At 39.2% G+C, this 12,726-nt stretch overlaps 1 protein-coding gene and 1 non-coding gene across 4 annotated transcripts; both read right to left on the bottom strand.

The window, feature by feature from the left end:
- Positions 1-674: 674 nt before the first annotated feature.
- LOC131957023 (tyrosinase-like protein) lies at positions 675-12,231 on the bottom strand. Of its 3 annotated transcripts, none has more exons than XM_059321718.1 (7): positions 12,105-12,231; positions 9,042-9,114; positions 6,623-6,856; positions 5,992-6,107; positions 2,958-3,145; positions 2,623-2,780; positions 675-1,407 (listed from the first exon to the last, which is right to left on the bottom strand). In XM_059321718.1, exons 2-7 carry the CDS (start codon positions 9,051-9,053, stop codon positions 907-909), a joined length of 1,209 nt encoding a protein of 402 aa, XP_059177701.1. In that variant the 5' UTR covers positions 9,054-9,114; positions 12,105-12,231; the 3' UTR covers positions 675-906. The 3 variants fall into 3 exon arrangements, with proteins under 3 accessions (XP_059177701.1, XP_059177702.1, XP_059177703.1); XM_059321719.1 differs by having other exon boundaries at positions 9,051-9,114; XM_059321720.1 differs by lacking the exon at positions 9,042-9,114 and having other exon boundaries at positions 12,105-12,221.
- On the bottom strand, positions 10,752-10,868 carry LOC131957044 (U5 spliceosomal RNA). Its single transcript, XR_009389018.1, has one exon. It is a non-coding gene; the product is annotated as a U5 spliceosomal RNA (small nuclear RNA).
- Positions 12,232-12,726: the final 495 nt, after the last annotated feature.

Raw genomic sequence — 12,726 nt, 5'->3', positions numbered from 1 at the left:
GTCTGAAGTGGTCAAATGTCTAGGTTGTGTAAAAGAGCGGGCAAGAAGATTTTCATCTGAGTATTGTGGGCAAGCTATAGTGTGAAATGGTAGTTCGCAGAATGGTCAAGCGAGAGAATGACATCTAGATTGGTCAACCAGTATATGTGTGACATGAAGGGCAGAGAGCTTGAACAAATTAGACTTCCTTGACATGGCCTGGATCATGTTTGAAATGTCATTCTGACATTGGGATCAAGCTTCAAAATGTTATGCTGACATCCGTTGACCGAAGTGAAGAACAGCTCAGCAATACTCTGGTAACACGGGTGATATCACGAATATTGACCATAGTAGCTTCCCTTGAGTTAGAATGTATAGATTCTTATTTATCAGAGGAGCATGTCTGTTCAAATATATAACTTACATATGGACATGATACACTCAGAAACTTCCTAGCCGGTTCCATTTCATTGTTTTTGTCAAAAGCTTTTCATTTGGTGGACGTACAAAAATATTTTCGAATTTGGAAACTGAATGTAGATTCTCCCACCTTTCATTCAACCCTGATTATTTCTTTTAAATCGTGCTTGGTCATTACCCCTAACAATAATCTACAGACAATTCTGACAACATACATAAACTATCAACATTCTGAAATCAATAATAATGAACGTAAGTTAAACAACCGTTAACGTTTATTGACCAATTATTTCTTTTTATATTTTAGCACAAATTAGTACAAATCTCCTATTCAAAATATATAACGTTTAATACTTCGTAATTTTCAATAAATATTTGTTTATTTTTTCAATTTCCCTGCATGTACTTTTCATGCAGATTTGCTAAAATGTTACTTAATAAATATTGTAGAAATTTTATTTTCCAACTGCCTTTAACAAATATATTCGCATTCAACTTTGAACCCTACGCAGACATTTCGTTTTTCTCTCCCGGAAACGCAAACAACGCCGGCTGTTGAAAGACGATTCCGTACCCGAAATTGGGCGGGGCCAGGGGGTGGTTGCTCTCAGCCAGCCGCCCCCTCAACATGGACGCCAGCAGGGTCTCCACGCTGTCCCACATGCTGCCCATCTCCGTCGCAGGCCGCAACGTGTCGGACACGCACTTCCGTCTGGCCACGTCACAGCGCATGTACTCCCCGCAGTCGACATCACTGGAGCAGGGCGGGATGGGCTCGCACTGGACGATGTCGCGGCTGAAGGACGCATGCGCGCCGTCGATGTTCCGGAGACTGCCCAGCCGCATGGGGGCGAAGGGCGCGTGGGAGGTCGTGCCGTGCTCCACGGGCCAGTCCCTCATGGGATCGATGCCGAGTTGCCGTTGTCTCCTCTGGAATTTGTCGTACAGGCAGTCAACAAACGTGTGGTGGAACCAGAAGATGGGGTCATAAGCGGCCGTCTGCACCTGCAATAACAGAATATGAACGTATTGAGTTATGGCTAAATTTTGTCTGTGTACCCATTTCAGTCCCGAAGGTCGAGTGTTATAATATCCTACTTGTCTCATGATCCCCAAATCTTATATAATCCTACCTGTCCCATGATCCCCAACTGTTATACAATCCTACCCGTCCAATGATCCCCAACTGTTATACAATCCTACCTGTCCCATGATCCTAACTGTTATACAATCCTGTCACATAATCCCCAACTGTTATACAATCCTACCTGTCCCATGATGCCCTATTGTTATACAATCCTACTTGTCCCATGATCCCCAACTGTTATACAATCCTACCTGTCCCATGATCCCCAACTGTTATACAATCCTACCCGTCCAATGATCCCCAACTGTTATACAATCCTACCTGTCCCATGATCCCAACTGTTATACAATCCTGTCACATAATCCCCAACTGTTATACAATCCTACCTGTCCCATGATGCCCTATTGTTATACAATCCTACTTGTCCCATGATCCCCAACTGTTATACAATCCTACCTGTCCCATGATCCCCAACTGTTATACAATGCTACCTGTCCCATGATCACAAACTGTTACACAATCCTACCTGTCCCATTATCCCCAACTGTTATACAATCCTACCTGTCCCATGATCCCCAACTGTTATACAATCCTACCTGTCCCATGATCCCCCACTGTTATACAATCCTACCTGCCCCATGATCCCCCACTAACTGTTATACAATCCTACCTGTCCCATGACCCCCCACTGTTATACAATCCTACCTGTCCCATGATCCCCCACTGTTATACAATCCTACTTGTCCCATGATCCCCCACTGTTATACAATCCTACTTGTCCCATGATCCCCAAGTGTTATACCATCCTACCTGTCCCATGATGCCCCACTGTTATACAATCCTACCTATCCCATGATCCCCCACCAACAGTTATACAATCCTAACTGTCCCATGATCCCTGAGTGTTATACAATCCTACCTGTCCCATGATGCCCCACTGTTATACAATCCTACCTGTCCCATGATGCCCCACTGTTATACAATCCTACCTGTCCCATGATCCCCCACCAACTGTTACACAATCCTACCTGTCCCATGATGCCCCACTGTTATACAATCCTACCTGTCCCATGATGCCCCACTGTTATACAATCCTACCTGCCCCATGATCCCCAACTGTTATACAATCCTACCTGTCCCATGATGCCCCCAACGTAACTGTGCACGTAGTTGTGCATGAGCTCCACATTGGCGTCCACCTTAGCAGCGGGCATGGAGATCTCACCCAGCCTTTTCTTGGACATCACGATCTCAACGTCCTGGTCGGTAAATGGCCGGCCTAGGACACCGCCTGTCACGTGATTCAAAAGGTTCTCATTAACATATTCATAATGTATATATATATATAATGTATATATATATATATATATATATATATATATATATATATATATATATATATATATATATATATGATGGACAACATGTATATTAACATGATGGACAACAGTTCTGAACGTCACCTCACCTTGCCTGTCCAGAGTCCTAAGCGGCGTGACCCAGTCTCTAGCGAACCCGGTGGTGACGGCACCCTGGACGTTGCCGAAGAGTTCCGGTGTCCAGAGCGCTGACCAGGTCATCTTCTCAGGCTCGGCCGTCGAGTCCCAGAAACACAGGCTGATGCCTCGGTCGTAGATGCGCAACAGTTTCTCGTAGCTGAAAAAAAAATAAACTTTTGATGTTGTAGGCCTTGAATCGGGAGATCATATCCACATCTCCAAGTCCTGAGCGCATGGCCAGTATGTCCTTCAGGGTCAGCTGGTACGTGCGGTACTGGTCAGGTAACCAGAAACGGTCTGGCACATAGTCGTTGATGGGCGTGTCCCACGTGACACTGTGGAGAAGTCAGATTAGGTCTAAAGTGCTGTCTGAAACTGGAGAGTTATACTACTTTTTTTTTTCGCACAAGGCCAAAAGACTCGCCGCAATGTTGCAATAGAAATCGACCAATAGGGGTCGGCGTGGTCGAGTCGGTAAAGCTCATGGTTGCTAAACCGAAAAGTCTCGAGTTCGAACCCTCGGGCAGATGAGGCTCGTTAGCTGGGGACAGCCACTCTTCTAGGAGAGACAACTCCAAAATTAAACAACTGCTGCCTTGTAGTTTGTTCTTGGTTGGACAAAGGCTATGGAAGCAAATCCAAAAAGAAAAGCAGGCTGAAATCGGAGTCAATGGCCTCAATGGCGCATAACCAGTTGACACGTAACGCTTAATTGTGTTGGAGGCGTGGTCGAGTCGGCAAAAAGCTCATGGTTGATAAATTCGAACAAAGTCTCAAACCCACTGGCAGATAAATCTCGATCCCCTTCAACGCTAATAATTAAGAACGAAGAAGAAGAAGAGATGTTGATAAACTCCCGGTATCTTTAAAAAACATGAAAAATAATATGTATATGTCATCGATTTTTAAAAAATGTATATATGAATACATACGTAGACCTCTAATATTTCCTTTATAAAATTATCTTGTTATTGGTTATATCGGCCCCTTATCAGCTCCCAAGTTGGCTATAGTGTAAGCAAACATTATCTCGAACACGGTTCATGATTAGTTAAATCTAGTTATCGCCCTTTATCGTATTGCAATTATAAATTCATTTCTAGTGTTTTTTACCACATAATTCTGAAGAAGTGTGGATGTTCTCCTCTTATTTTATGAGAAAAACTAATAAAAAGTCGCCGGAAAAAATAATTCGCTTCTGTAAAAATGGGCAAACAATTCATTTTAACAAAAAACTTAAACTAAGACACACATGCACATCCAAACATCTTAATTCTTTTAAGAAAGATTCAAGCTAATATAACTTTGATAAGTTCGTAATGACGAAACTGCATCTCGCTGTTAGATCCCAAAATAAGTTTTTCTACCAATCAAAGAGCAGGGTTTGGCAACCTGCGGCTCTTTAGATGTCAATATGCGGCTCTCCAGAACCATAATAATTATTTTATTTTCAAAACTAAAAAAAATATTATACTGTAAAAACAAAAACAACTTTAAACAAACAAAAAACAATAAGAATAGATGAAGTAGAGCGTATATGGCAGCTGACAGCCGCTGGGCATTAGGCCCAGCCCCACAACTGTGCTGTGGCCAGCCCCGTGGCAATGGTTCCATGCTTTCCACTACCGAAGTGCACGTAAAAATGTTGGTGGCTCTTTAAAAAATTGGGGAATTATGTAGAGTGTAACTTTTGACTCTTCCGTCTCAAATGTTTGCAACCCCTGTCCTAGAGTTATTTAATTAATTTATTTTTTTTTAATTTCCCTATACAGCACATTTCCAACACCCATGACGCAGATTGTCTGGTGACCTACTGTGGGTAAAGGGGAATAGCTCAGGTTTTTTTTAATTTGACTTTTCTCCCCTTGTATAATTTTTTTCTAACTTGCTTCTGGTCATGTTTTACCTTAACTATTTTATTTCAGCAGTCAGTTCCCCCCCCCCCCCCCGCCCCCAAACATGTCTACACTCCAGACATCAGGAAGAATTGTATCCCCACCATTTACATCAAACGAACATCATTTTGCACATTTAGATGGCACACTGATTCCCCCCCCCCTCCAGGTATTCATATCCAACTCTCTCTCCACCTGACATTTAATCTTGATTTTCAGAAATGGAGCTCATGCTTATCTAAAATCCTGTAAAATATGTACACATCTTTAAAGTGAAAGAAATAGCTACCAATGTAAATCTACAACAGTCCTCAAACGTCGAATGATTAGCATAGTAAAGCACTAGCGGAAGACTTTGAGACAAGGACAATATACGCTATCAATAATACATATCTTAGACATAGAAGAAAAGAAACAAAATAAAATAAAAGCGCACACAACACGCAGCCCCGAAAACAAACCCTACAAAATTCTATTTATAAGGGGGGCGCCAAAAGGGGTAGAAAAAAATAGTTTACAAGCTTATTTTAAGCTTGGGTATTAAATTATTCATGGTCAAAGTTAACAAAGCAAAAGGCTGCATGGCTTTACTCACAGATTTCACTGTTTTCTACAACACGTGTGTTAACGCACATCACAATCCACAGACGCAATATAGTAATAAATTTCGTTGCCTTTCTATTTCAGGTACTGCTCAATACAATATTGCAACGGGACACGTAAACATGGTCTGGTTTCGTTTTTTAAATTTAATTTAGGTCAGGTCATGGTAATGTGATGCATATTATATATATATATATATATATATATATATATATATATATATATATATATATATATATATATATATATATATATATATATATATATATATATACATATATATATATATATACATATATATATATATACATATATATATATATACATATATATATATATATATATATATATATATATATATATATAAATATATATATATATATATATATATATATATATATATATATATATATATAATAGGGGTAGGAAGTTATACCGTGAGTTACCGCATTGGGTTCCATCCCCACCTGACCACGCCATTGGCGCTATCTACTAGACAACTTACAGGTAGATGAAGACACGGTGGTAGGGCAGGAACGAGGCTCCGAGGTGAGCGCCTTTGTTGATGTCCGGGTGGGCGTGAAGGTAGGAGTAGGCGTCGTGGACATTTGGTTTAATTCTCTGCACGAGCAAAGGAGGATAACTACATTAGTTACACGTTTTACATTTTTAAAGTTACCTCCCCTACAATTAACTAACTTTAGTATGTTGTGTTAAACGATATGAACTACTTTTCACTTTCGGTGTTGTAAATCGGGAAAACAAAAGCACATTTTTAAATTACAATCTTTTTTAAACTTTATGTTAAATCAAAGATGCAGTAATGGACTTCTTGTTGTATTTTGTCCCTTTAACAGAAATTATGTCTCTTCTATGTTTACGAGTTCTAACTGCCAATATATTAATTAACTGAAATTTCTTTTTTTTAAACTAGCATATAAAATACATTTAGTATTAACCATTTCGTTTCGAAGTGTCGAAAATAAATCAAAATTTTATGTAAGAATCCTTAAAAAATATTTTTTATAATAAATTTCCAAATTGGCTTTTTGTTAAACAGGTTGCCGCCCCTTAATTCCTATCACTAATGCATAAGCGTGTGGCCACGCCCCCCACCACACCACGTGACAACTGACCGTGTCTCTCTTGGCCGCGTTGACCGCGCGCACGATGCGCTGAAACTCCGTGTTGTTCAACATCCGGCAGTCCCTCCTGACGCTGGGCCCCTCGTCGGGACGGTTGAGCAGGATGTTGGCCAGCCTGAGAGAGTCCTTGATCTGGGGCTCGTCAGTCAGGCCCGGGAACTGGGACAGGCAGGACGGCAGGCAGAGGACCAGGACTGTCACAACACATACTGTCCGCTGCATGGCCTGGAGGGGGGATGAAGAGGGGGGGGGGGGGGGGGGGGGGTAGGTGATCTGGTTAAAAGTTGTGGTGGTGTTCTGAGTGGATACTTGGTGTAAACATTTAAAAAACACAACATGAAATAATGGGACATTAACCAACAGAACAAGAACCAACAGTTCATGAATCAATAGGACATTAATCAACAGGACATGAATTAACAGGACATGAATCAATAGGTCATGCATCAACAGGACATGAATTAACAGGGCATGAATCAATAGGACATTAATCAACAGGACATGAGTCGACAGGACATGAACCAAAAGGACATGAATCAACAGGACATGAATCGACAGGACATGAATCGACAGGACATGAATCGACAGGACATGAATCGACAGGACATGAATCGACAGGAAATGAACCAAAAGGACATGAGTCGACAGGACATGAACCAACAGGACATGAATCAACAGGACATGAATCGACAGGACATGAATCGACAGGACATGAATCAACAGGACATGAACCAAAAGGACATGAGTCGACAGGACATGAACCAACAGGACATGAACCAACAGGACATGAATCAACAGGAGATGAATCGACAGGACATGAAGCTAAAAACATGAATCAACAGGACACGTCTATAAGTTCTTTTTAGATTTAAGGCGTACGCCAACCAAAAAGGTGATTAATCTGGCAGAGTTAATGGACTAACACGACCCCTTAATTAGACACGACGGTTAAACGACCCAGCCACTGGACACGACGGCTAACGACGCAGTTACTGGACACGACGGTTAAACGACCCAACTACTGGACACGACGGTTAAACGACCCAGTCACTGGACACGACGGTTAAACGACCCACCCACTGGACACGACAGTTAAACGACCCTATCACCGGACACGACGGTTAAACGACCCAACTACTGGACACGACGGTTAAACGACCCAGTCACTGGACACGACGGTTAAACAACCCAATCACTGGACACGACGGTTAAACAACCCAATCACTGGACACGACGGTTAAACGACCCAACTACTGGACACGACGGTTAAACGACCAAGTTATTGGACACGACGGTTAAACGACCCAGCCACCGGACACGACGGTTAAACGACCCAACTACTGGACACGACGGTTAAACGACCCAGTCACTGGACACGACGGTTAAACAACCCAATCACTGGACACGACGGTTAAACGACCCAGCCACTGGACACGACGGTTAAACGACCCAGTCACTGGACACGACGGTTAAATGACAAAGTCAATGGACACGACGGTTAAACGACCCAGCCACTGGACACGACGGTTAAACGGCCCAGTCACTGGACACGACGGTTAAACAACCCAGTCACTGGACACGACGGTTAAACGACCCAGTCACTGGACACGACGGTTAAACGACCCAGCCACTGGACACGACGGTTAAACGACCCAGCCACTGGACACGACGGTTAAACGACCCAGCCACTGGACACGACGGTTAAACGACCCAGCCACTGGACACGACGGTTAAACGACAAAGTCAATGGACACGACGGTTAAACGACAAAGTCCATGGACACGACGGTTAAACGACCCAATCACTGGACACGACGGTTAAACGACCCAACTACTACTTAACACGACGGTTAAACGACCCAGTCACTAGACACGACGGTTAAACGACCCATCTACTACTTAACACGACGGTTAAACGACCCAGTCACTAGACACGACGGTTAAACGACCCAGGCACTAGTCATTTGGCACGATGGTTAAACCACCAATATCATTTCCTCAACTAAATAAACCCAGCGCTAAGTCAGCTATGATCCCCCTAACTAAGGACACCATTTAACATGTTTGCTTTTTTAATTGCTTTTTTTTTACATGACTAATTAATTACAATCAATCGCGTCTCATCTGGTTGGCCATTAGCTGAGCCTCAAGGATTTTAAAAGGGCGAGGTTTCTCATGTAAAATCCCAATACACTAGAAGGTATAACGATTGAACGTTAATTAGTTAAAAATAAAGAATACATAACGGTGCTAAGTTAACCATTCAAGGTAATTTGTAATATAGAACTTCTACAATATAAAAGATGGTGGAAACATGAGAGAGAAAAATCTAGACCTTAAAATCTGTGGGTTTTTTTGTTGTTTTTTTTAGAATGTAAAATACGGAATGCATGGAGAAATTCATAGTTTACCATTGGTACCATTTTTGTTTCACAGATGTGTGACGTCACACTCTGCACCGAATAACACGGCGGTTTACTTCACCTAGAGACGAAGTATTTCAAGGGTATTAGTCAGCATTAAAACAACAAAGGAACTACTACACAAAGGGTCATAACTCTAAGAAATCAAGAAAAGTTACCGGTCCTGGCGTTTAGTCTTACCCACATAATCGTACAGCTGGTGTAATAATAATGGTACTCTTAATCTAGTTTAAAGTTAGTGTTAATGTTAGTATTCGATTTAGCGTTAGATTTGGGTAATTATGTTTACGATTTATTCTGTATATAATGCAAGGGTTACGTTTTAACCCGAAGTATCGAAATTGATTTTACTGGCTCAACGAATCTGCAAGCAAAGTTTCTTCTTTGCATCTTGTCCGGTCGTGTTTGAAAAAAAATATATTTTTAAATAGAAAATACATATTTTAATTAGTGCTCCCCCCCCCCCCCTACGGAGGTTTAAGTGCGCACCACGCCCCCCTTCCCCCCCCCCTTCCACCACCTCCCCTCACACACCGAAGTTTAAAGGAAATTAATGTCTTAAAGAATCACTGTGTAAGTATATCTGCTGGAAAGGTACGTAAATTCTAGTCCACAGTGGCTTTTGGAAATCCCTGTTCTATTCCTTAAGTAGCTTATCGCAAACGCGATTTGGTTGATATGAAACTAAATATTAAATACTAATAAGTAAGAAATAAGGGTTTTTTTTTAATTCTAAAACTGCTTGTAAACTAGAGCTGGGTCACTTATAAAAATGCTAAATCTTCTGATTGTTTCTTTCACCTCAACAAGGTGGACAAAGTCAAGGCGATTCTTTAACAACGAACTCTATTTGTTTCTAGTTGTTGTTTTTTGTTGTTGTTTTTTTAACTCAGGCCATGAAAATCAGGCCTCCCACATTTCTCTTTCAAATGATCTCCTACGTGACATAAATTGAAATTGGTTCCCCACCAACGTCTGTCATGTGGTGTAGTTAGCTTGTCTTTCTGAATGTGTGCCCAGTCCACCGACGGTTTAATTCTTTTGTTCCATACTCCACTGGTAATCAGAGTTTCTCCCATTGCATTTCTTTTGGAGGGGGGGGGGGAGCGATGAAAGTCTACCGCCCCCAACCACCGATAGAAATAGAATTTTTTTAGACAAATTTTTTAACAATGTCCGCCTCTTCCCCCCCCCCCCCCTACCATATTACAAGTTCTGGTATTATATGAGTCGATCATCAAAACAACGCTGTTTTAATCTTTGAGAAATGCACCGCTGCATAGTAATTTATTCAACCATCCAGCTTTTATGTAGTTAATACAATGTCTTTTCTTCTGACCTTTTTTATCTAAAAATAAAATTTGAGCCACTTTTAATGCTGTAATTTCGTTTTAACCCTCTAGATATATTTATCCCCTACGACAAGGCAAAAAATACATATTTCCAATCTAATTAGACATAAAAAGTAATTGAAAGATTATCAAATTAAATAACAAAACACGATTAATCGCAAACAAACAAACACTCAGTCTGGTTTATACTGCGGTGAATTAATATTTGCCACGTTTGTTTTTTACGCTGGGACACAGAAAGTATTCCTTCACGGCGGGCAATACAGAACCAGCTACAGCTCATAAAGCAATGTAAACGGTCCTCATGGCTAATTTTGGTGACTACCAATCATTCATTAGTGATATTACCCTACAGAAGTAGGGTTTGAAAAATAGAGGTTTAGACTCATTATTTTGCTCCTCTCCACGGAAATCTTTAGTAAAAGGCGAAAGATTTACGCGTTGTGAAGAGAAACCAGAGTTACTGAAAATCTAAAAAATTACGACGACTTCAATTAAAGATTCGTAGAAAAATATGGTTTCTATTAATTAAATGTACCAAATTAATTAAATGTTGCTTCATACAAAATTAAACAAGTACTCCTTATGTATTTTTAAAAATAAAATTATAATTTAATTAAAAAATATTTTTCATAATTTATTAATATAGTTGTATAAAACTATTATTTTAAAACTTTATAAAGATACCAATTGAGTTTTCTCCCTTGCGTAAACCAACTTACTTTATTCAGGCGATCCGATCAGTTTATTCCAGGCATTTCTTCACTTACTTTAAACTTGACTTTCTTTAAACTTGACTTACTTTAAATTTGAATTACTTTAAACTTGACTTACTTTAAACTTGACTTACTTTAGTATTACTTTAAACTTGACCTACTTTAAACTTGACTTACTTTAACCTTGACTTACTTTAAACTTGATTTACTTTAAATTTGACTTACTTTTAACTTGACTTACTTTTAACTTGACTTAAACTTGACTTACTTTAAACTTGACTTACTTTAAACTTGACTTACTTTAAAATTTGACTTACTTTAAACTTGACTTACTTTAAACTTGACTTACTTTAAACTTGACTTACTTTAAACTTGACTTACTTTAAACTTGACTTACTTTAAATTTGACTTACTTTAAACTTGACTTACTTTAAACTTGACTTACTTTAAACTTGACTTACTTTAAACTTGACTTAAACTTGCCTTACTTTAAACTTGACTTACTTTAAACTTGACTTACTTTTAACTTGACTTAAACTTGACTTACTTTAAAACTTAACTTACTTTAAACTTGACTTACTCTAAACTTGACTTACTTTAAACTTGACTTACTTTAAACTTGACTTACTTTAAAATTGACTTACTTTAAACTTGACTTACTTTAAACTTGACTTACTTTTAACTTGACTTAAACTTGACTTACTTTAAAATTTGACTTACTTTAAACTTGACTTACTTTAAACTTGACTTACTTTAAAATTGACTTACTTTAAATTTGACTTACTTTTAACTTGACTTACTTTTAACTTGACTTAAACTTGACTTACTTTAAAATTGACTTACTTTAAACTTGACTTACTTTAAACTTGACTTACTTTAAACTTGACTTACTTTAAACTTGACTTACTTTTAACTTGACTTAAACTTGACTTACTTTAAACTTGACTAACTTTAAAATTGCCTTACTTTAAACTTTGACTTACTTTATGCTTACTGTGTCCGTGACCCCACCAGAAGATCCGAACCAGGTGTCCTGCATGTGCATGTACAAAGCACACACTGTTAGCGCTTACCAAACATTCTTACTTACATTTTTTTAAAAACCCCGAATTTTTTTTTATTGCTATAAGCGGAAGCTGACATCAGCTTAAGACTCGTACGATCTATCCATCACGTCTGCCGATCAGATTTAGCCCCTGGCTAATTCAATTGGGGATTAATCTAGTAATGTGACTCGGGTTTATTTTATTTTTAACATAGTGTCAAATTTACGTCCCTTGCTAGTGATATGTACTTTCTAACATTTCAATTAAAATGTGTTGTTAAGTGTGCTCGTTTTGACACATTACGCATAGAGTGTGTTTTACTTTTGAAGACTTAATTAGTGTACTATGATCAGACATTTTAAAAAATCGCACACTGAAAGAATAAATTAATTTTGTGATAAGTGTGCTAAAAATACACACGATTGTACTATCCAATCGTCAAAGAGAAATAACTTTAAATGGTTAAGTCTGACACAGTTAAATGTATTTAAAACATTAACAAATGTATGTGACACGCAAAAATTTTATCTCCTAACTGGGTTTGCATAGACATATTATG

Source organism: Physella acuta, unplaced genomic scaffold (genome assembly GCF_028476545.2).
Source record: "Physella acuta isolate Inbredline_101_S28 unplaced genomic scaffold, ASM2847654v3 ptg001197l, whole genome shotgun sequence".
Taxonomy (NCBI): Eukaryota; Metazoa; Mollusca; class Gastropoda; family Physidae; genus Physella; species Physella acuta.
The sequence above is the reverse complement of the archived record's forward strand: the minus strand, read 5'-3'. Positions and strand labels throughout refer to the sequence as shown.

Coding starts and splice junctions, on each gene's coding strand:
- LOC131957023 (XM_059321718.1), bottom strand. Junction 6,108..6,622: donor ACGCGGCCAAGAGAGACACG/GTCAGTTGTCAC, acceptor TTGCTCGTGCAG/AGAATTAAACCAAATGTCCA. Junction 1,408..2,622: donor TTGGGGGCATCATGGGACAG/GTAGGATTGTAT, acceptor CTGTTATTGCAG/GTGCAGACGGCCGCTTATGA.